Source organism: Mastacembelus armatus, chromosome 16, assembly GCF_900324485.2.
Source record: "Mastacembelus armatus chromosome 16, fMasArm1.2, whole genome shotgun sequence".
Classification (NCBI taxonomy): Eukaryota; Metazoa; Chordata; class Actinopteri; order Synbranchiformes; family Mastacembelidae; genus Mastacembelus; species Mastacembelus armatus.
The window spans coordinates 2,947,661-2,972,723 of record NC_046648.1 but is presented as its reverse complement, the minus strand read 5'-3'; the positions used below and the strand labels follow the sequence as shown (position 1 = coordinate 2,972,723).

Below are 25,063 nucleotides of genomic sequence, written 5' to 3'. Positions count from 1 at the left end.
AGCCTGACAGCAAGTAAGTGATTTTAAAAGGGATAAGTTTGTGGGGGCTGGAATATGGGATGCTGACCTGATTATTATATAAATCCTGTAAAAAGGTTTATGTGAGTTAGATCAAGGCTGGAGCTTCCAGTCAGGATCAAACACAGCTCAGCACCGTGGTGAGTCAAGGTAAGTCACCTCAGGCATCTGCATCTTCATCTTCATTAGATGCACCTGAAGCATCTAATGAATCTAACACCTTCAGATACTGTTAAGGGAAAATTATGCAAAACAAGCATTGTTTACTACACTGTTTGAAGGGACTGTAGTTACACACAGTACCTATACAGGTATGCAAGCCCTGTATAGGTCATACACATACTGGCCCAGATGTCACCTTAGGGCATCTCATCTTAGCATCACCAAAACAGAATTAAACAAAATGCTGCTTAATATACACAGAAGTGAAGTTGCTTATCCAGCTCAACTGCTAAACAGACAACTATTTGTGGCAAAGCTAAATAAAACTGTTGGTATATGTATTATAGAATAAAAGAAAACAGCAAATCAAATTCGACCAAAGAAAACCCCCCAAAAAAAAAATCAGAAAGACAAAACGCAGAGTAGAGTACACTCTTAACTACAGTATGTAGAGGAAGACATGTTAATAGCAAGGTCATGTATAGGCCAGCCCTGGCCTTGGTGTGGTTCTCACACAGCCCTGGGCTCACTGAGGTCAACACATCAGGATGCCTGAACTCTATCACTGCCCCTCTTCTCCTCCACTGCCTTTTATCCCTCTGTCTGTCAGTCTGTCTCTATCTTTCCCTGACCAATTTGGTGTCTGTCTGTTCCCCCCAAAATGTAGGCTAATGCCCTGCAGAACTGACAGATTAAATGCCAATCTCTGGGTTGTACCAAAACCAGCCCTAGGCACCAATCTGTGTGTGTGTGTGTGTGTGTGTGTGTGTGTGTGTGTGTGTGTGTGTGTGTGTGTGTGTGAGTCTAGTGAGTTACAAATCCATGCCTGTGTGTATCTGCTGGGCTGGGCGAACAGAGACATAAAACAACTGCCTTTAGTAAACAACTCTAAAGGTCACTGCAGATTTCAAATTGTGTATACCTCACTGTCATGTCCTGACAAAAAGGAAACAATTCTGGCATTAATGTCAGTCACTTCAGTTGCGTCTGTTCTTTTAAAACAACTTGCTGTGAGGGCCAAATAAACAGCTGCATTCAGCTACATTATAAGCACCATAAAAAGAAAATTTCTCACCCTTACATCTCTGAACTCTAGGTTTTAAAATGAGTTTTAATGCTCTTTAACACAGGTTCAAACATGAATGTTGGAGAATAGCTTGTATTGTGTTGTAACAAATGTAGCTGCATCAATTATGATCAAATCATGGACCCTGCATTGAGATGCAGGTCAAATTGTGTGACCTGGAGAGAGACAAACTCCTGATATATGCTTATACATATTTGTTGCCCATATACAACACTGAGCCAACAGTAGACTCTATTGTAGCCTAGGGCCATATTATATATCCTGTGATAAATACACATTATACCCACAGCACACACACTTTGGACTTTTTTGAACAAGAGTTCACATAACTGTGTGTTATGTTTCCCTTTTCAATTAACATCAACGCCTTTTCATTTTTATTGCTGGTTCATGAATATTAAAAAAATACTCAAATTAATGCAAATATATTGTGGGAACTGCTCAACAGAACTCCAAGTTGGGTTCTAATTCATCAAGCACATATTCCCTAGATCATACAAATTATTACAAACAGCCAAGTGCAAACACACACACAATCACAAAAACACTAACACACATACCAAACACACCCACAAACATGGAGCAGTTTAATTAAATGCTGTTGAGCAACTGTTTCTTAAACGTGTTCCATGTTCATTGATTTGAGAGGTCTCTGACACTGAATTACACTATAGATTTCAGCATTTCAAAAACACATGCAAATACCCACCCTAATTGACTGTTTAGCATTTAGAAGCTGCTCTATTAGCAGTTTAGGCAATTCGAGATTTACAAATCTTGCTGACGGAGTGAACAGCAAAACAGAGTATCGCATCAATTTAAAAAAAGCTGGAAGGAATCCCATCTCCCATACATCAACCCACCCTTGCCTGCTGAACCAAATGATACAAAACAGCTTCATTTCAGGATGCAGATGGCAACAGAGAAGTGGTGCAACCACAACACAGAAGAGAATTAAGTTAAAAAATGACTGGCCTTTGACATCATGTAAGTATTTATACATTACATCAGCATAAAACCAATCTTGAATCTGGCCTAGGCGTCCTTGATAAAGGCAAATGTCTAGACTCACTGCAGATTTTACCTAAAGTGATGCAAACCTCCTGTACTTATGCTCACGTAAACAGAATCAGCACAGCACTGGCTTCATAAGGAGTTATGTGCGTGTGTGTGTGTGTGTGTTTTTAGCTGCAGGCCCAGTCTTGTGGTCTTTCAACAACATAACATATATCCTCCATATGCATATCCGTTGGCATTCTCTCACACAGTAATTCCTCCTCCCACCTCTACAAACAGACACACACAGACACAACTCTCTATCCCACACACTTGGCATGGATGCAAACTAAGCCCCAGCTCTCCAGAAGTAATAAACTGTCTTTTCACTGCCTTACCTCAAAACCATGATAGGAGACCGTTGAAAGCTCCTGTGCTTCCATTCTAAACCCCTCAACTCATTTACTAGGACACTGATTGTTACTTCTGTGACCACTGCTTTGTGTGTGTTGTTCATAAGTAATGTCCCACATGCCACAGCCATGGGAACAATTCATTTTACACACTAATGTACAAGTACACAAACACCCTCACTAGTGATATGGGGCAGGATGACAATACAGGCGACAAAATGCTTTCAACAAACACAGGAGCTAAGTGCTGCTAGATTAAATTTTTTAAAAAAGGAGAATGTATAAAACATGCACAGATGTAGAGTTAGAAAACAGATTTTTCCTTTTACAGGAAGTTATGAAAGAGTTCTTGATGTTCCCCCCCTCCCTTACTGGGATCATTTAAAAAAAACGTCCAGCATAAAGGGTGGCCTGGTCAGTCTCCTTTAACATCACCTTTGTGTTTTGACAAAGTGCAGTAGCATGACTACAGAAAAAAAAGTATTCCGAACAACACAGCACAACAGCACATACAGTGCAAGGGTCTCCAACTATCACTCCAAACAAAGGAGTTGAGACACACAAATGTACACATTAGCAGATGAAGGCCATTAGCTGGCACATTAATACCAGCTATTCTTACAGTTTGCATTGTCCAGAAGCATCTCTGCATAGATAAAGCTGCTTTATAGAGGCAGCTGGATCTCACTGTTATTGTGAGCAGAACACTTAAGTAATCTGAAACAGTTACATCTTTCCCAGCTTTCCACAGTTACCAGCAAATTATGGTCTATAACAAGTATAGATACAATGCATCGCATACATTTATCTGTCTTTTTAGCTGGGGGGGGGTTTCACATCAGCCGTTGCATGTCCAACTTGCTCATCAGCCTTATAGTAACTTTTACTATATTGCAAACAAGCAACCTAACCTCAACAATTTTGATTTAAATTTAGTTATTTAAGACAAGTGCTCAAAAATAAACACAACAAAATAAAATGAGACATTTTTAGGACCACCAGACACATGATGCCTCAGAATGTGCAAATGTGTGAGAGAATTATAAGTGCGTGTGTGTGTGGTACCAGGAGATGGTGGCATAACGGCCAGCGTGTGACTGAACACGAGGCAGCTCTTGTGCCTGCCTCCTGTGTTGTTTTTTCCCCTCCGTCGATCACATGAAGAAAAGTCAAAGAAAAACATGAGGGGAAAAAAGAGACTTAAGTGGGCATTTGGATTTTCTCTGATCCTGTACCCCTTCACTTTTGCGTCACCCTCATTCAAATGGTAAAAGGACAAAAAAAAAAAAAAAAAAAACTTTATTCCTCTTGTGTGTGTATCCTTTGCAGTGAATAGAGCATTAATTGCATTAGCATTACAGCCGGATGATTTCCAGTCAAAGAGTAACTCTGGCATCAACAAGCAAGGCATTTTCAAAGTCTTGAAGTGTCTTATTGTTTTGTGCATTACAACTGAAAAATTCTTTGCACAAAATGTGATGTGACAGAGTGAAAGAGAAAGCAGGCGTGGAGTGAAGGCTGAAACAAAAAGACAGGAAGATTGCACAGATCAAGTTGGCCAAGTGAAATTGCTCACCCTTCAAAGTGTAATATTGCCTTATAATAAATGGGCTGCATTCTGGTGATACAGACATCCAAAATGTAAAATGTGACAGATGATAAATTGCATTTAGCCAAAAATGCAAATCACCATCCAACAGTCTACCAACTAAAAAGCCTACAATTTGTCCATTCAAATACGGATATACTTAAACTAGTCCACCTGAGGCAGTATCTCTCCCCTGGGCAAAGCGCCCCAGTGCACGCTGTAGGTCCTGGCTCCATGGAGACAACAGGACAACAACATCTGCAAAAAGCAGAGATGAAATCCTGTGGCCCACAACCTGGACTCCCTCCGGCCCCTGGCTGCGCCTAGAAATTCTGTCCATAAAAATAATGAACAGAACAGGTGACAAAAGGCAGCCCTGCTGGAGTTTGACATGTAGTGGGACCATGTAAGTGGGTTGTACAGAGACCAGACAGACCTTAGCAAAGGTCCCTGGACCACATACTCCTAGAGCACCTCCCACAGGATGTCACAAGGGATGCGGTCGAATGCCTTCCCCAAGTTCACAAAGCACATGTGAACTGTTTGGCCAAACTCCCATGAACCCTCGAGCACCCTGAAGATGGTATAGAGCCAGTCCAGTGTTCTACAACCGGGACAAAAACCGCATTGTTCCTCCTGGATCCAAGGTTCTACCATCGGCTGAGTATGTACAGGTTCCCCATGCAAGCCATGCAATAATTTTTAAATTTGTCAGAGGTCATTTGGGGTATAATGTCATATTGCAATGAAAATCTGAATTTGTGATTACATTCAATATGCAAGCCATTTATATTTGATAAGCAGCGGTAGCCAGTGTAGAGGTCTATTAAATCTATGCAGTTCTCCCAGTGTCCCCTAGAGACAGGCTTAAATGGATTAGCTGGATTTTACACAACAAACAAATATTATTTAAAATTTTACATGAACTGAATTATTTTCCACCTCACATTAGGGTGAAAAATTTTATCTGCTAACAGTTAATGTATCACGTGTCAATATGTTTACATAATCCTCATTAAAGTTGGGATTAATGCTGTTGTCAATGACAAAATCCTGATTTTACAAAAGATAATCACCTGGTGACTTTATCGCTCATATTCCTTCTCACTACCACAAAAGCATACACCTGCCAGGTGTATGTGCCCCTGATGGTGGGAAATTAATCAAAATGCTAAACAGTTTCTAGCTTAATTTCTCTGTTTATGCAAATTTGTGTGTGTTTCTCTGCGAGTGATCAGTGGAACAGCGAGTAGGTGTGCATGCACACACACATTTCTAAATAGAAAAAAGCACTTTTTTGAATATGTCCACAAAGTTTTGAAACAACTGAAGCTATTCCAGGACCTGAGTCACTTAATTCTGTTTACCTCACATTTTAAATCTTTATCTGTCATTGGGTTTGAAAAATGTAATTACTCTGTCAGACTATTTGATGACAACGTTTTTAAAAAGACAACTTTTATATTCTGATTGAATCCATTCACCTCATACAAACAGACATGGAACCTACTCATGAACTTGGCTATTCACGTGATCATGTTCTAGTCTTTTCTAATGGCCACATAATATAATAAAAATGGAGGTAAAATGTGTATTAAGTGTTTTTCAGTACTTGATTGAGTTTCTGAAGTGGTCCTCTGCAGGGCTTTTCACAGTGCAGCTGTTCAGCAACCACAGGTCTGCTTGTGTTGGGTCATCTATTGAAACAGAAACAGAAGTTTATTTTTTCAACAGGCATAATCATAAGAGATGACTGCATAAAGAAAGAAAACCTAGAACTCACGATCAACACACACCACAAAACAAGACATATGGTTCATGATTCAAGAAAGTTAACCTTAAAAAAAAAAAAAAGAAAGAAAGAAATAATCTGACATGCTGATCTGTGGTTTCTTTGTCTGAAACAACTGCATCTACTCAACGTCTCTAAATTGTGAAAAGCATTTGAGTCCTTGAGTGAAACATTTAATATTAACATTCAGTTGTTTTCATTTACTTGAAAAAATAAATAGATAAAATAGAAAATGATACGGCAGTAGAGTAGAGATGCCACCTGTTTATGATATGCTTTTTAAATGAAGCTGTACAGACACCTTAAAATTTATTTATACTGCCTGATGGGAGAGAAACGTAAATGCCATAACGTGTCCTGTCATTTTGCTGTTAGCGTCACTGACAAGGTCAAACAGAGGAATTATATTTTGGGAATAAAAGTTCATCTTTGAACCTGGGAACAGACTCAACTTACTCATTTTTTTGAAGACATCATCTGAGTTGTGTACCATCTTGCATTTATGATTGCCCATTGCAGGCTCTTTCCCTACCTGGATTTTGAATACTGAAAACTATTCAACTCACTGTTATGAGCTAAAGAAGCTTTCTAAGTGTCTCCTTTGCCATCCAGAAATTGGCAGCCATAATAGCTCTGTTGTTCAGATACTCAAACATGAGTAACTTAAACTTTAAAGGTCAATTAAACACATTTAATAACATGCACATGAGCTCACACAGACACACACCGGTGTATTGTATTGCTCCCTTGTAATGGCAGTGTCAGGAAAGCTGACAAACACCAAGACACACGTATTTCATTCAGAATCCACTTCCCAGCTGCAGTCACACACACACACACACACACACACACAGAGTCCTGAATTAGTTAATTTGATAAACACTTAGAGCAGCTTTCACACAGCAGATCCCAGGATGTGGAAAAGAGGGAGATTACAAGCTGTACCACACCCTGCCTTAGGTAAACAGTCCTTCTCAAGCCCTCACTCCCAACAAAACAAAATCACTCCATCTTTGTGAAGACACTCATTAACATAATATAAACTTATTTCACAGACCCTTCTACTAACCTCAACTGTCACAACCTAATCCCAATACTTTACCATAACTTAGCCCTAAAACCAGGTCTTAATCATGAAAAAGACCTTTGAAGTTGTGAGCACAAGTCAAAATTACCTCTCAAAGGTTATATTGGTATTGTGCACATCCAGCTTCTAGACCAAGGACAAACTATAAACATACAACACCATTTATCAAATTAGTCACAAATAAAGTGAGGTCTATTCACTCTCCTCCATATTTTCACTGAACAATCGATATCTTGGGTGCACATTCAGACCTACATGAGAATAGAAAACAAAGACAAAAGATGCATTAGCTTATTGTATCAGACAGTAAAGCTTGATGATGTTTCAACCTCAAAACAGAAGTGCAGCTGCCCGTCTTATAAAAGCACTGAAAATAACATGACTCATACTGGTAAGATGTGAATCATGAGCTCAGTCTGTTTGGGCCTTTGTGTGTTGTAGGGAATTGGAACTGTCCTTTGGGAGAAGATTATAAATGGAAAGGCCAAAAACACAAACACAAACTGAATGTGTGCGTGTGTGTGTGTGTGTGTGTGTGTGTGTATCTGGGAAAGGCAAAAACAGAGAGAGAGAGACAGAATAAGTTCAACTGAGAAAGTGTAGCCATTATGCCTACCTTTATTTGTTTGCCAATGCACACACACGCGCACACACATAGACGCACATATGCTTCTTGTGGGTACAATTTCCTGGAGACTTGCCCTAACTTAACCTTTATCCTTATCCTAAGCCTTACCTCACTATGACCAGAAACCAAATCGTCTCTTAGAAACTGCGTTTTACATAGTGGGGAGCTGAGTCCCCACATGTCACTGTGTAAACCCCACAGTTTAGCAAAAAAAAAAAAAAAAAATACTCACACACACATGCAAAGACACACACAGACACAGAGGACTAGTGGGAGTGGTCTCAGCTGTGTGGTTATTGTCCCAAGGGAGACTTTTCAGACCAACAATAAGCTTTTCATCAATTTAACACACACAGTACAAACATGTCCAATACAGTCCCATCTACAGTGACCACAACGTACCAGTGCATGTTAATTTTATACCTGCCCCTAACCCTAACCCATGACAGAGGCCAAATAGCTCCAGTTCACATGACTTTCAAATCCTTGTTTTTATATTGTTGAAGCAAGGCGGCCATGGATTCTGTCCAAATGCCCACTGTAATGACTAATTTTCTGGTATTTGCAGCTTAAAATCTCTAAGGCCCTTTCAGTCTGGGAAGTGACAACAGCAGCAGCTGTTTTTGATCCTGTATTGGTCTCAGCAGAAACACACTGCAGCAAGAACAACAATCCATCCCTGTCCAGTGGCAAAAGTTGACTCAGACAAAAATAAGAGGATCTGTGCCAGCCTCACATTGGTAGCAACCACATGGTCTTGTTCATTGCTGCTTCTGCTGCAAGCGAGCCAAGGGTCAAAGCCACCACCAGGCTTGGAAATTAACTGTGGAAGCAGCTGCTTCTCAGTTATAAAGGGCTGTTAGAGGCGTAGCCTCATGGGAAAACAGCAGAGCAAATGACAAAGTCAGATGCACAAGCCACTGTGAACAACTCGGAACACTTCAACCTTGGTTTAGGTATGAGAAACGTGGCTTTAATAAGTCTATGTCATCTCAGTTACTGTCATTTCTTTCACTTTAAAACAACATTTTTTTTAGACAGCGGTTCATGACGTTTAGGGTTATATGTACAATATTGAGCTACAGCTGTGACAAGTCCATCTCTGGAGGACTGTGTTTGTTTAAAAAGTCTACAAGTGGTGGGATTGAAGAAAATGAGAGAAATCTGACGCCACAATGGGTCTGAGTATGATGTTTTAGGAACCCTTGACAAAAGACAACACTGACTACATAAGCTATATAAAATGTTCGGGCAAATGGAGTAGAGATCATAAATATTTGAACAGTTACACGTTTCTTTGCTCTTTAGGCTGTGTGTTTAAGTCCAATGTGTTTCAGCACATTGGATTTAAAGCAACACTATGTAACTTTTGCTCACGGTTTCCCTCATCGGGTTGAGAAGCTCAATTACCAAATTAAATTTAAATACTTTCAATTAAATACTGTCGCTGTTAAAGCTTCCCTGTGGGCAGCACAATACTAACCCTCTTTGGTTTCTGCCATGACGTTGGTTTTGAGAATCCTGTGTAAGATGGTTTCGTCTCTATAGTTAGCTGTTGGCTAACTCCACCCAGGCTACGAGTAAAACGTGACGTATGCCATAAAGCAGGTCTCACTCTTCCACTGGCAGCAGATGGGCGGGGCTCAGTGATCCTACCTGAACATGAAAATTGCATAATGCTGTTGTAGCCGATGTGCGGCCGCTCAGGCTGAACCAGTGGTAGATTTCATCCAGTTGTTCTACCACCGAAATAATTCTAGAGACATTATTTTAAAGGTCTACAAAAAGCTACGTAGTGCTGCTTTAAAGAAAAAATAACTGATGCAGCATTAAATCCACATCTTAGCTTTAATTGGAATAAGTTCAGCTTGATAGGGACAGAACTGTGAGAGAATTTTGACACATTATGCCAAGATTTTTTAGAAACAATTGGACACTTAGTAACTAAATGCTTTTTGGCCAGTGTGTTGTTGCATCTTGATTCAGAAATGATTGAGAGTCGTCTTTCAAATTTTGTTGCCATAATGACTGAAATTCAGTCGACTTGCAGGAAAATCATGTAAAATTTAGTTACAAGTAAACCGGTACATTGGACTGCAGATGCTGTATTAGAATAGCCTGGGAAAACATGAAATTTCAGCTTGTTACATTTAACTGTGGTTAACTGCACATATAAGAAAGTTGAGTTGGAAACTTGACTTTGCTGTTTGATTACTCAGTGTATCATTGAGTGAGTAATCAGTTAAACTCTGTAACTGGTCAGAGGAAAACATTAACACAACATCAGAACCTCTATTTTCCTGTGGTTACGATTTTTTTTTTTATCATTCATCACATCTTGCCTTTCTGTGTCCAACTGTAGTCTGGCCCTGAGCAGTTCTGAGCATGTATTTATGGGTGAGGTCGGGTCAGGTTGGGTACAGAATTGATTTAGAAGTAACTGCAGGTAACAGATTTGTTTTCCTACAGCAGGTGAATACAATTTTGTTCTGCTCCAGAGTTTAAAATAAAAGAAAAAAATCTAACATATGTTACGTGTCCACATCATATAAGATTAATAATTGTGTGGTGTTATTGATTAGACAAATGTGCTTCTTTGCACATCAACAACACCATGTTCTTATATGTCTTTTCCACATAGCATAAAAATATTTAGCTTAATTTTTATGTTTAAAAAAAAAAATGTCATAAAAGATTTAAAGGAGCTTTCTCTGGATGATTGCAGCATGTGTCCTTCCTGTTAGATACTGAGTGGTCAAAAAGTGTTGCAAAGAGAGGGAGGATGGACTTGTTATATTGGAACCGAGCGTTGGTTTTCGATTTTAAAGAGGTTTGTGTGTTTCAAATAAAGTCAAAACCTGCACTAGAAAGAAGTGGTCTGAGTAGGTTTTAATACAAATTCAACTTCAGTCCAAAATGAGTACCTGCATTGTGCCACCTAATCATCAGTAACACACTCTAGCCTAGCCTCTTCTCCGCCATAAACCAATATCATCTAAATTGCCACAGAAAATACATTTGCACCTAAGGAAAACTGCATAAAAATGTATTTTGCATAGTGCCTGTAGGAAAACAGATCACTGTACGTTGCATGGAGTGGACTTACTTTTAGTGAATAGGTAACATATGCATTTAGTCGGTTATTCAGTGTGGAAAAGTAGCCCGAGGAAAACCTCAATGACTCAACATTTAAGTGCCCATAAATTTCTATGGCAGAAAAAAAAAAAAAAAAACTCTGCTGTTGGTAAATCTTTGAAAAGTCAAGTTCTCATAAGATTTGCATATGCATAGACGCTCAGCCAATGGCAAAGGAGTGATTTGGTTATTTTTGGGTATCATAGCCATAAGGCAATTGTGATAAGTTGTTAAAACAGAATGTGCACAAAAACTGTTGACTTATCTTTTATCTGATAAAGAAAAAGCCCAAAGGACAAGCAGCCTGTTTTGAGTGTGAACGTAAGGGTGAATATCCAGACATGTCTATGTGAGAGTAAGTGTGTGTGTGTGTGTGTGTGTGTGTGTGTGTGTGTGTGTGTGTGTGTGTGTTAGCCCTATATTAAACTTGCAAACAGTCTGAAGTTCAGGTATGAAGAGTGTGTAAAGAGATGGGTGAGGACACTCCTACATTGAGATCAGAAAACAAAATTAAAATGTTATAATTAAACAAGAAACCACAAAGAACAGTTCCTGAAACACGTATGACACTATCTGAGCCCTGGAATAATTTAATAAGGCTTGCTTTTATTAGATTATTTTTTTTCATTTCTATTTTATTTTATTTTAGTAGTTGCTGGGGAGTATTGAGGGTACCTTTACAGCTACAAATCTCTCTCTGTCACACACATACACACACACACACCAGTACAATAATGACAATTTCACTCAGTCTGCAGGCCATAGATGAAAAGTCTATTTTATATATTATCCAATATCAGAAATATTTTCTAGTTGACCACAGCAGCTGACACCTAAAATAAATTGTTTTAGTGTGTGTGTGTGTTTCTCTGATAAGGAATATAAGGAATTCCACCAATCTCATACAGATGGCCACACTGCACACAAAAACACACAATGAAACCAGCTTCTGCATTTGTGTGTGTGTGTGTGTGTATGAATCCATTTGTATGTGTGTGTGTGCCTTAGCTCATTTTTTTAAAAAAACATCCCCATTGACTGACCCAAATGACTAAATCTAATCCATGCATCCCTGTGTGTGCTTCTGTGCAGGTGTGAGACTGATTATCACACAAATACACAAAATTCACCCCACAACCAAATCATATAGAAGAAGCTGGGATGTTGGAAAGGCAGCACCTGGGGTCAGTGTGTATGCGTATACACATATACAACACATTTCAATCCCAGACTCCCTATGGAAATGAGGAGAAAGGGTTATGGAAGCAGGTGTGTGTACTATAAGTATGGACAGAAAGATGGCCAAAAGCAGAGGAGAGAGAACTGCTGCTGGTGTATATAATACAAAAGAAAGCAAAAGGAATTTCAAAAAAAAAAAAAAAAAAGACAGCTATGGAAAAGGGTCATTGTGTGAGAGAAATAAAAGAAGCAGAGCGTGAAGTGGAGGCAGGTGATAGTCAACACCCAAACAGGGTTTAGGGATGACCACCAATGTGAGCAAAAATGAGTAATAAGTAACAAAGCCAGACCAACAAAATGTGACATTTGATGAAAGAAAAATAAAAGTAGAAAACAGTGAATAGACATGGAGAAGGTGGAAGGACTGGGGGAAAAGAACCTGCAAAGTGAAGTCTCAGTAAGAACCACACTAATCTGAAAACAAACCACTTGTTTCATTAATGTAATCCAGAAAAACATACATTTAATGACTAATATGTTTTTGTACATTTGTCATGTTTGTGTACGTATGTTGGTCTTTAAAATTATATCAATATTTTGTTTAGGAAACACTATCAAAAAATGTATTCCACTCTATTCGCACATTTTCTATGTTGTCAATTTTTACCCACAGGTGTGTGTGTGTGTGTGTGTGTGTGTGTGTGTGTGTGTGTGTGCGTGTGCGTGTGCAGTACCCCACAGAGAAACAGAAATTAGGCTCAGCTGGAGGGTCAGAAAGCAGAGGAACAAACAATAAAAGCAAGAATGGAAATAAGATAATTTCCCCAAACTCCCATGTAGCCACTGTATGCAGATGTGCCAATTCACAAATGAAAACAGTAAACTGTAAATTCAATTCAGCTGTTCACTGTAAACAAACAAACAGCTGCCATTCGTACTTGTGTGAGAAAGACTGAATTTGTCCATTTTCCTAAATGTAGCTGGTTATAACTCTCACATTTCCTCAATGGTTGCAAGTTACTATTGTGCCACATAAAAAAGCCACAGTATAATGCAGTTAAAATATCTACAAGAACCAAATGTGCATAAGAAAACATGATGTAAAGGTCATAAAAGCAACTTAGAGTGCTATTCTTTGCATGTTAACTTCTTTACTACATAATTCCTAACTCTGTAAAGTCAATACTCCAGTAAAATCTTGGTAGTAAGTTTTTAATTTCTTCATAATATCTTTATAATGTTGGGAAGATGTGTGTGAAAACATTTGTAGAAAGGGTTGCAGTCTTGACTCCACACTTATTAAGAAGTGGTATCAGGTGAATATAGCCAAGGACAGGTAATGTACACTGGATTGCCTTTATACCTCGAACAACTGAATTTCTCCTTGTCCATGGTGACCATAGAAGATCAAGTGCTATCGCTTAACAAGAGAAAGTCAAGGTGTAGTAGCTTATATGGACTAAGCCAATGACAGTGGAATGAGGAAACAAAGAAAGGTGGCAAGCAAATCACCACAGCTGGCTGCAAGCAACACAGAATTAGAAGTGACTATTAAATCTGTGGACAAAAATACTGCTTTAATAATAAAAACTCTGTTTAGTTGTAGAGATGCAGCTCAAAAATGAATAAATAAACAAATAAGGAACCTAATTATTTTTATTCCTGGGTCTTACCAGCTCTGGACATTTTCCAGCAACTGCAATATTGGCTGTATATGGCCAGGTTCTCTAAATACCACAGGTAAAAAAAATGCCAGTGGTGAATTCACAGGGTCAGCTGAGGACAGAATGACATTTTCTGGAAGTGAATGAAATAAATTTTCAGAAATGTAACCTGAAAGCAGTAAAACATGGCTTTCAGGGCTGCTTCAAATAACTATATTTTACTGCAGTGTGTGTGTGTGTGAAAATACAAACCATGGGCACAGTGGGAGGTAAGAAGAGATAGGTGTAATTCACAGTGCTGTTAAGCTTCCATCAACACGCACATACCTGATATTTTACCACAACATCCTAAAACCACCATTGCTCTTTTACTCTACTTCCAACCTTTTTCTTCTCTTCTCCTTTTCATTTTCCCCACATTACCTAAACTGTATATTTCCACTCTCCTCCTAACTCATTTTCTACCATATATTACATCGACTCACTTTCTTCTTTCCTCACTCTTTCTTATTTCAGTTGCAATCCCCTTGTCACCACTTTCTATTCTTTCCAATGTTCTCTTTATTTCTAGTCTTCTCCTTTTCCCATTTTTTGCCTTTATCCATTTCTACTGCACCTTGCAAACCCAATATTAACCTGAGACCTTTCCCTCTCTTCATTCTCTCTACTCCATCATAAGATTGCAGCGTTCGCAGCTGATTACAAAGACAATTTTGTCAAGTCTTTTATTTCTACTTAATCTGAAAAGGGACATAGTGCAAATATTGTTCAACAGCTCGCAGGCAAATTTTCTGTAGATGGAGAACACATGGAAGTCAAGGTTTGATTTGAAATCTAACTTCTGAAAGCTGCATACATTTTGAGATGAAGGTGAAAAGTCATTACAAAAGCCCCTTAATTCATTTATTCATTTGTAAGACAGACTGTGGATAATTAATGATTCAACAAGCATTTCCACAATAAACACATATTTCATACAAGTATGATTTTTCTACACTTTCACTTCTTTACTGGAATAAAAAAAAAACAACAGTAAAAATAAGCAACAGGTTAATTTACAAAGCCTTAGAGTAACATTTTCTGTAATTGACACTGTGATCCAAATAATTAAAGACTTGAATGAAATGGTAATCTTGCTTTACATCTCTATGGCGCTCCCATGATGATTACTCTGCAAACAGATTTGTTTTAAATACTTTTTATTTTCGTTCTCACTAATTATAAAGCATCCAGCTTGGGCTTTTCAGGCAGTTCAGGGAAGTTCATTGCAGTCAGATCCTGTATATTTATGGAGCGAAAAAGAGCTCAGGAGGACTCAGGAGATTTCCAAGCTCCATAAACCTTTCATGCAGGCTCCTGAAATTCTCCCTCTGTCTCCATAATAGATATATATCATATATAACCCCATGTTCACTGCTATCAGGGTGGCTAAAGTATCATACTTTCCATTTCAAACGAACCTACTTAACAAGTTTCCAGACTTTCTCTGACATTCCCTCACCAGCGGTGCACACATTGCATAACTTGCCCTCAAAAGAAATACATTTATCTCTCTTTTTTTTATATCTTTGTTCTTTATCAAGAGCAAAGCAAGAAGACGCAATGGTTGTTTGTACTTGCCGTCTTTGCGGTGCATTGGTTCTCACTCGATTTTGGATCAGATTTTCCATACACGTCAACTCTACTCTCTCTGAGTCCATTCAGTGTTTTAAATGTGTGGATTTAACAGACCAAAGAAACAGATCTATGGCGTCTGTGATTCTGGTCTGGCCTTCAGCTATAGCGGATGATATATGAGGGTACTGACAGAGACGTCTGGATGTGTATGTGTACAGTACTTGTAAGTGTGTGTGTAAGAGACAGTGTAGAGGCAGACAGCAGCCCTTGGGGTCAATATGATGCTCCTGGTGCTACACACAGAGTCCACAACATGACCCATTTTCCAGTCCATCCCACACACACACACAAACCCATAAACTCTCACATGCACACATATATACAAACTCACACTCACACACACCTCTCTCATTATTTGTCTTCTCCCCTTTGTTCATTACACCCTCAACCTCAAACACATCATCCTTCCTCCTCTGCTGCCCCATCTCTCACTTTACACACACAAAGAAACACACAGGACATGCTGACCTTGGGATACAGAGCAGTGGTGGTTTGTCGGAGTAAGCATACCGGGGCAAAGGGGTAGCTTTGGGGTGAATGGGTACACTTGACTGAGCTAACAAGCCCTGCCCTTACGGGCTGATTGGCTGACCAGACAGCTGCATGCCAGCCTGAAACATAATGTGGAGGACGAGGTGTTTAATCGCCGGCCTCTGAGCCAGTCACATTACTTGTCTCATATGTTTAAATCACATTAGTGCTAAAGGAAAATAGTTCACCAAAACAGTTGCTTCAAGCAGGTAAATATTATTATCATTAGAAAGTGTAAAATGTTAAATGATTAGCATTAAACTTTTCAATTTAAAGGCCAGATTAAATTTAGTGCAATAAAATAATAAAAAACACTTTGTCTAAGCCATTTCTAACTGTGTTAATCCAACGCTATTACAGTCTTAATGTGTCACATTATACAGTACAGAATAACATCAGGCAAAATGATCAAAAACCAAAAATAGAAAAGATCAGATCTCACTGAAACAGAGCTCAATGTTGAATTACTTTCACAGGAAGAAACAAGAAGAAAAATGTCAACTTTGAAATGTTTTAAGTTAAGTTGTCACATCACAAAATGTATTTCTTCAGTCAATATGTATCGGTGTGAAGGACTGATCCATCCCAGGAAACACACCAATATATGAATAGAAGAACTGACAGCATTTAATGTAAGGAATAAAAATGTGCAATTTCTCTTTTAGAGTTTATTACATCTAACAAAGCCGATATTATGATGGGCACTGATAAACTGGCCCAAATGTAACATCTACAACTACTTGGGGAAAAACATATTCCCAAAGCATGTGAGTGAGAATGTGTGTGGGTAGTGACAAGCTGGGCATGTCTGATTGGGACAACAAGACAGATTCCCAGCTGACATTTCTGTCTAAAAGGTTCCCCCTCCACAGGGAGTGTGTGTCTGTGTGACAGTTTATCTGTACATTTGTGCATATCTGTGTGTAGCTGCACGTTTGCTTCGCTGACGTGGCAAAGAGTGAATGGGCCTTAGAGGACTTACGAGTTTCACCTCCAATCACATTTTACAAGAAACCACTCACACAGGCAAAGAGTCAAATACTAAAAAAGACACAGACACAGACAGACACACACACACACACACACACACACAGACACACACACACACACACACACACACACACAGAGGGACCTTGGGGTTTTGGCGGTTGGTCTATCCGTCTTGCTGTGTGAGCAACCACTCAACCATGGATGATAATGCAATCAACTGTCATTAAGGGGACGCTGACTGTGGCTCCACATGCATGCACATTCACACGCACCCACACCCACAAACACACACACAGTCAGTACAGCTACTCATGCTAAGTGTGGCTAGACATGCACACATACTCAGATTACACTAGCACCTGTCAGTCACAAGAATAAAAACTGCACAGCAAACTATTCATGTTTAGACCTTACGATGTGAGAATCACAAAAAATAAAATTTAATCGGAGCTGATAGTTAACAGCAAAAAAAGGAAACCGTTTTGATGATCGATTTGTTATTAAAGTTAGGGCTGCAACAACTAATCAATGAAAATCTATTAAATAGTTGGCAGTTAATGTATTTATCGATTAGTTTAATATAGTTATGTAGCTTCAGCAGGACACAGTGAGCAGCTGCGGAGACCAAAATCGCAGAAGCTGAGAGTGAAAGTCACATTTTCCATATTTAAACAATTTTTACAATGTTATGTGGATAGTGGTGGTGCCTTGTTCACGTTTTTCGATTATGTGGTCAAAATTACCCCTTAGAAGTGGTTAAATACTACAAAGTTGATTGTAGTGATAGTTGAGATTGTTTTAATGGTGAAAAAGAACAGCTTCAAAACTGACATAAGATGGCCTCCAGTGTCAAGTCACACTATACCTCAGACACCAGAAAACCCCCATGTTAGAGAAACATAAAAAAATTAAAAATAAAAAAAGAGACTAGAATTTGCAAAAATGCATGTTTAAAAGCCAACGTGTTTCTGGGAGGAAGCTCTTTGGACAGATTAAATACTAAGAGATTTCTGTTTACAGCTTCATGTTCACAGAAGAAAATATTAAACTTTCAAAGATCATCAAAAGAACACCATCCCCAGCGTTAAACATAAAGGAGGCTCTGTTATGTTGTGGGGTTGCTTTGCTGTATCTGGTACAGGATGCTTTGACTCTATGCACTGAACAATGAAATCGGAAGATTTTCATGGGATTCTGGAGCAAAACATATTGTCCAGAGTCAGAGAGCTCTGTCCAAATCACAGGCTATGACAGCTCAAAGGACAATAATCCAAAACGCACAGATAAAAGACTAGATGAGAAGAAAACACTGAATCATTCCTGCAGTGACCTGCTTTGAGTCCTGATCTTAATCCAATTGAACTTCTATGGAAACAAATGAAACTCACAGCTGAGAGAAGGCACCGATCAAACCTGAGAGAAACAGAGGTTTGCTTCCACACACTTTGCAGCCAATATGTAGAAGTTTCATCAAGATCTTCAAAAAAAAAAGTGTGATTGCTGTGATAGAAGAGTCTGGTATACATTAGGTTAAGGAAGAATATTGCTGTGCAGGCAACTTTCATTTCTTGTCTTATTTAAAATATGATTGATCATAACACCTAAAGTAACATGACAGAGAATTGTGGATGCCAATTAGTGTTAGTTCTGCACCATTGTAGAGAATATTTCATTTTTTAGGTGGAGTACCAACACTTTTAACCACGTCTGGATCAGCTTAGTTAAGTGGCAAAAATTCACAGGAATGTTTTTTTGTAGAATGTGCATAATAATAATAATCTGAGACAGATATGGCTCTGTGCGTGTGTGTGCGTGTGTGTGCGTGTGTGTGCGTGTGTGTGCGTGTGTGTGCGTGTGTGTGCGTGTGTGTGTGCGTGTGTGTGTGCGTGTGGCGCGTCGCTGTCTGTCAGTGTGCACTAAGGAGCGGGAAGTGAATGCCAAGTTAGGCACAGCAGGGGTCCACCACAGCACTCAAGCTAACAGTTTGACAACATCTTAGAAACATCTATTCCCTCTGGATTTCTGTGCTGTTCTTAACTACTCTGAGTCCATTACTGTTGGAGAGGGAGTCAGGCTGACAGATAGAGGCACAGAGACAGAAAGGAGAAGGATGGAGGACAGAGAGGGATGGAAGGATTCAAGAGAAAGACATACAGAGAGATGGAGGTTGAGCGACAGAAAAGAAAAAAAAAGCAAAGTACTGCAAAGCTGAAGAGAACATAAAGAGATAGAGAGTTGGAGACAGAGGTTGGGTTTGAGGAAATAAAATGAAAGTAGTATCGCAGAAAGAAAATGATAAAAACACAGAGGAAAAGACAAAAAGAACAAAATAATGAGGGTGCACAAAGGAGAGACCTAGCATTAGAAGATTAAGTGAGGGTATCTAAGTGAAAAATAGCAGGAGAGCTCAGCTGAAAGTGGAGCAGGAATGATGAATGCTGTGAGACAAGCCACTTGCTAATTTGGATGGCACAAGTTTGCTTCTACAGGGCAAAAGCCTGGAGACAATCTGTCTCTCTTAGATCTGATCACACAGACACAGTGTGGTGCACCTGAGTCCAGACTAAGACCCTTCTCGAAGACTAAAAATAGTAGAAACAACAACTACTACTGCGCTTTTCCACTGGACCAGTATTTATAACCTGCTAGAAGAAGTCATTATATTGAGTTTTCTGTGTGTGTCTGGGGATGGATTAGGGGGTTGACTGGATAAATAAATACATTTGCACATTAAGTTTGACAGCAATCACAGCTAAAGATGATAAGAGGGCTTACAGTGCACACCTGGGCTGCATATGTAAAAAAAAAAAAGAAAAAAAAATGGAAGAAGAATATTACATCTGGCAGAGGACTTCCTGTGATTTCCTGCGAACGTGTGATTTGGCGAGCTGCGTACATGCAGTGGATGGAAACCAGGCCTAAATAGATTTTTGCCATTACATATCTCACCTTGCATAGACAGGATGATTTGAAGCCTCAGGTTCATTCAGTAATTGGGGCCAATCACTAGTCTGCAGCTCAGACAGAAAACCATTATGATCATCAGCACAGGCATGAAAAGATATTTCACACAGCGAGAGAGGATTATTAGAGTCAAGGGCACAAAAGTCAGTGTGTCTGGGAAAAACAAGGGCCTGGAATGTTACTGACTGACAGAGTAATATACCAGTGGCTTCACTTTCACCACACACACCTCACAGTGAAACATGGCATACGCTTTCATTTTCTAGATGGAGGCTGGTATAATTGGCTTCTCATTATTAACATGATTTGAATTCTGAATTCTGCCTTTAGTCTGTTTGACGACAGAGTAAAGTCAGAACAGACAAACTAAAAGTCACACAGACAGTAACAGACCCTCTGTAAAGTCCATCACTAAGTATAGTTCTTCAGCTATAAAGCAGGAGTATTTTAGCCTGCTACTTGCTCATGTGCCAAGGACTAAATAGAGGAAGCTGACTAACTGTATACAGAGCAGAAGTGTTCAGTAGTGTTAAAAAGCATAATGCTCTGATAATGCCAATCCTGTCATCTCTGTCCCTCATTCAATACTATTTGATGGCATTTTGACAATGATACAACATACTGCAGTTTAAGTGAAGAGTAATACATGACTGCCTAAAAAGAGCATTTGCACAGAAAAAAAAAATATTCCTATGCAATATGAATAATTCAACCCAATAGCCAATAGCTCTGTATTAAATCCTACGTGAGGCCTGAAATGTACAGTATAGCTCTGTCTTGAAGGTGCAGCTCTAACTCTCAAAATTTTACTTTGAATTTGCACTCCTATTTAATTTCTTTATTTTAAACTGCATGTACAAATGAATTGCAGCAGAAGGCATCACAGACAGGACCAGTAACTGATTTACTAGTAAATATGAATAATGTAAAGCGGGTTAAGCAAAATAAGTTATTTGCTCTAAATGCTTTTTTAAAAAAATATATTTTGCACTTATCCAAACAGTATCTGGATTGAAGCTGTCCTGTCCAGTGTTACTGGCAAACAAAACTTTCATCTAAAGTCATCCATATTTACTTATGAGAAAATACTTTATTAATGGGCTTTCCAGACTTAATAATGAGAAAAGAAATTAGCTTATTTTTACGATAAAAAGGATGACAAATCTGGTGTAAATATATTTTTGGGCCCAATTTATTCCTAGAAACTCTCCCAGTGCATGGATAATCACATATGATATTTAAATTATGATGAGTGGTTACTAAAAGTTATTCTTCTTTACTTAAATAAAATCATCCAAGTAATGAAAATGAAAGTGTGATTTTGCAAACTGCGTTCTCATATTCCGTGAGTGTGTGTGTGTGTGTGTGTGTGTGTGTGTGAGTGTCTTTCCACCAACTGTCAAAATCATGCACACCATGGTAACCACAGTCAGTTCCCTATTTCACAACAATAACAGACTAGACAAATATTGACGCACTATTTTCTGGCATTACAAATGTGATTATATTTGCTGTTTGCCCTAGGAGATGGCAGTTTATATTCAATGAGGTGTCTGCCCCTCATTGTGTGATGTGGTGTGTGTGTGTGTGTGTCTACATGTTGAATTTTAAGTTTAAAATAGGCCATGGGAAGAACACACGTCAATTTGCTATGTACACAAAAGAAAGTTTTAGCAGACTGTGGGGGATCCAGAAACGTGTGTCAGTGTGTTTTCTTTCTCCCGCCTGTCACCTGGAAGAGAGACAAAGAAGGAGAGAGAGAAAGGTAAAGAAAAAAGTAAGAGCCACCTGTATGTAGAAGCTCACCTGTCCTCGGGAAGATAAATAAATAAATAACACAATTGAATGTGAGATGAGGCAGATGGAGCTTAAGCTTCAATAAAAGTGGAGGTGGGAGCTGAGAGCGGTTTTGGTCATTGAAGAGGAAAAAGAAAGGCAAGTTCTATTAGTTGTTCTTGCTGCTCAGAGAACTAGTCTAAAGTTCTCATGTTTCCTCCAGCAAACCTGTTCCCATACAGGGGTCAATTATAAAGCTAAACATTTGATAAATTTCTAAACAAACTAGTCTATACCGCAAATGATTATCACGTCAGTTGCTGTGCATAACATGTGTAATGCTCCCCATCATGTGAAAAGCCCCTCTTAAGCTTCTCTGCATTCACTGTGAAAATCCAACTCATTATGTTTATCAGCTGAAGAAAAGACTAGTTTCTGTGTAGTGGTGAGCATTTACCTACGTGACAAGTGTTTGACGGGGAGATAAGGATGTAACGTTAACATCTATGGCATGTGTGAAAGGTACCTGCAGACCACAGACAGTATAAATGAAAAACAAGAAATCAAAAATATCCAATCAAAACACTGAACTTATGAGATTAAGTAACTTATGAGATCACTGTTGTATGCTACAGTCTGTCTATGCAACACTATATGAATTGCAGTACAATGCTAATTAGCCTCAATGATTAATTAGGTCTGTAAAGTCGAAACTCATCTCGTTGAGGAGGCTCTACGTAGAGTGGTTGTCTGCCCTGAAATAGGGAACCTAAAAAACAAAAGGAAGCTTCTCATCAATACTATTGGGAAAGGAAAGATGTGAAATGGGAGGTCTAGACATCTAGGCACACCCTCATGAAACATGCGCACAAACACACACACACACACACACACACACACACACGATTTTATTATCTCTGTGCTGAAGCAGTTGTATTAAGAGCAGGCTGACTCTGATTGCTAGTGCAGCTAATAAGATTTTGCATATTTACGATTCACATGTAAAGCATCCTAATTCGATTAATAGTAATAATTAGACATGCCTCTGCTTTTTTATTTCTGGGTGGAATTGAAACAATTTAGGTCATCTGGCCCCTTATTCCCAGAACCACGCAGAGGGACATGCAAATCAGATGCAAATGCCACAAAAAAGTGAAATCTAGTTATGGTCCCGGGTAATAAATACTGAATTTAGCCTCTTGGCATTCCAAAATCAGCCAGCTGGGGTTCATATGCAAATTGTATGCAAATAGCCCAGACGTAAAGAGCTTTTATTTTTCTGATATAGAGAGCATTTGGGGGGAGGATCCTGGTGGCACAAAACATGTTCTTATGATGTTGAGAGCTTGAAACCATCTCATGTTTCCATCCCCTGACTCTCATACTTTTATATTCCGTCTCCAACTATCACACATACAGAGAGGAATAAAGAGAGGTAAGGAATAAGGGAGAAAAGATGTTGGGAAAACAAACGTTCACCAAGACAGATGGAGAGAGAGAGAGACACAGAAACAGACAAGAAACAGAGAAACACTAAGATTACAAAAAGAAACCAGTAGGACATATGTACTGTGAAAACAGGGAACACACACTTATAATATGCAGCGCTGGCGTGTTTATAATAATGAGGGGGAGAAGCAAGATGCAATAAATTAATGTGTAGGAAAAACACTGTGCACATACAACACATGATAAGATTAGTGGAGCACCTTGTTCAATTGAGGAATGTCTCCTCAAATTATAAGCATCACGGGCAAACACACACTTATACATACATTATGTTATGTCTCCACCTGTCATTCCTGTATATTAGAAATAATCACTGTAATGCTCTTAATTGAAACCCATCGTTGCCCTGAACATATCAGCCGATCTCTCTACCTGCACTGGTACCACATTGAATGAATATTGCAAAGCTTTTAATCACAGCCTCTACCCTCCAGCGCACAGGTTTGTCGCTCATGTGTTTAGACCTGAGCAGCGAAGGAATGTGGACGTTGGTGGGGAGACTGGTAATTACAGAGGATGTTCTAAGAGCCTCCGAGTGCATTTACATATATTTGTTTATCCTAACTCCAATAACCTTGTGTGAGTGGAAGAGCTCTGATTGAAGCACCTGTTACAAATAAAGCAGACACACAGTTATAAGAATATACCACACAGGGACACACTAAACGTTAAAAACATGTACAAGGAATAGAAGTAACTAAAGAAGCAAACACAAAAACTCATATTAATATAAATATTGTGTTAAATATTTGTTGAAGTGCAAAGGTTATTCATACCGTATCACTCCTTCTTCTACTCTAAGAGTAGGATAATATTTCTACCACTTTGAAACTAAACCAAGTCTTGTTAAAAATGCATGTTGTCATTTTTACTGTTGCCAGATTTGAACAAAAAACCAATATTTATTCATCAATCTGCTTTATCGGAAGTTATAACATGCACCTTACTGCATAACCCTAGGAGACGTTAGAAGTAATAAGGCCGTTGAAAAGCTGCATATAGCATCAATTATTGGTGTGTCCATTTTTGCACATGTAAAAGTATCTAAGCACGGGTGGGTGGAGGCCCATCTAATAAATTACTATAAAATAGAACAACTCAAAGTGTTTTCCACTGTAAATAAGTCGTACCTTTATTCATATTTTTTAATAACAGATCTGCCTTTCCCTGGGAAATAAAAAGAAACTGCAAAAACAGAATAAATAAATAATTGGACAAATGTCAGAACAGTTTGCAGTACAAATAACATGCCTAAGAAAGTAGCAAAGACAATGACAGAGAACAGGGTTAGGGGACTTGCACATGCACAAATCACAAATACATTCCCTCTCCCTCTAACAGATTCCACTGAATACACAAGACATCAGAATTATCTTATGTCCTGTCAGTGTCTTTTTATATGCTAATCCAGCTGCTACTCATATCTGAGCCTCTTTAATCAGATATCAGGTCAGAGAAGCTTAATCAATCTGAGACAGTTGTGCTGCTCACGTATTCCATCACAACAGGTAGTAAGACAGCAATTCATTAACATACTTCACACTAAGAGTCTGGCATTGTGTGCATTAATGTAAACTGTAGGACTGAAACTGGAGAAAAGGGTCACTCGGTCACATCGTGACAACATTTCTTTGCATAATACGTAGCCTAATTATTTCCTACTGCTTGCCAGCAGTCAATTCAAACAGTACTGTCACAACAGAGTCCATCTGTTTCTGTTCTGCTCTGTTCATTTGTTACATTAAGCTAATATTAACACTTAAAGCTACAGTTGACTACGCTTCATAGCACATGTCAATCAACCTTTATTTGTATAGCACCATACAACAACCTAAGTTGACCTAAGTGCTTCACAGCATAAAAAACA

General features: G+C 38.8%; 1 protein-coding gene across 3 annotated transcripts in view; it reads right to left on the bottom strand.

Annotated features, from left to right (window-relative positions):
- cdkal1 (CDK5 regulatory subunit associated protein 1-like 1) overlaps positions 1–25,063 on the bottom strand; it is a 357,840-nt gene that overhangs the window by 320,585 nt on the left and 12,192 nt on the right. For all 3 annotated transcript variants that reach the window (XR_003294900.2, XR_003294899.2, XM_026294297.1), the window contains exon 4: positions 5,877–5,961. Coding sequence is in view for 1 of the 3 variants with exons in the window: in XM_026294297.1 (XP_026150082.1) it covers positions 5,877–5,961 (85 nt within the window). In the remaining 2 variants the exon portion in view is untranslated. The remainder of the gene's footprint in view (positions 1–5,876; positions 5,962–25,063) is intronic.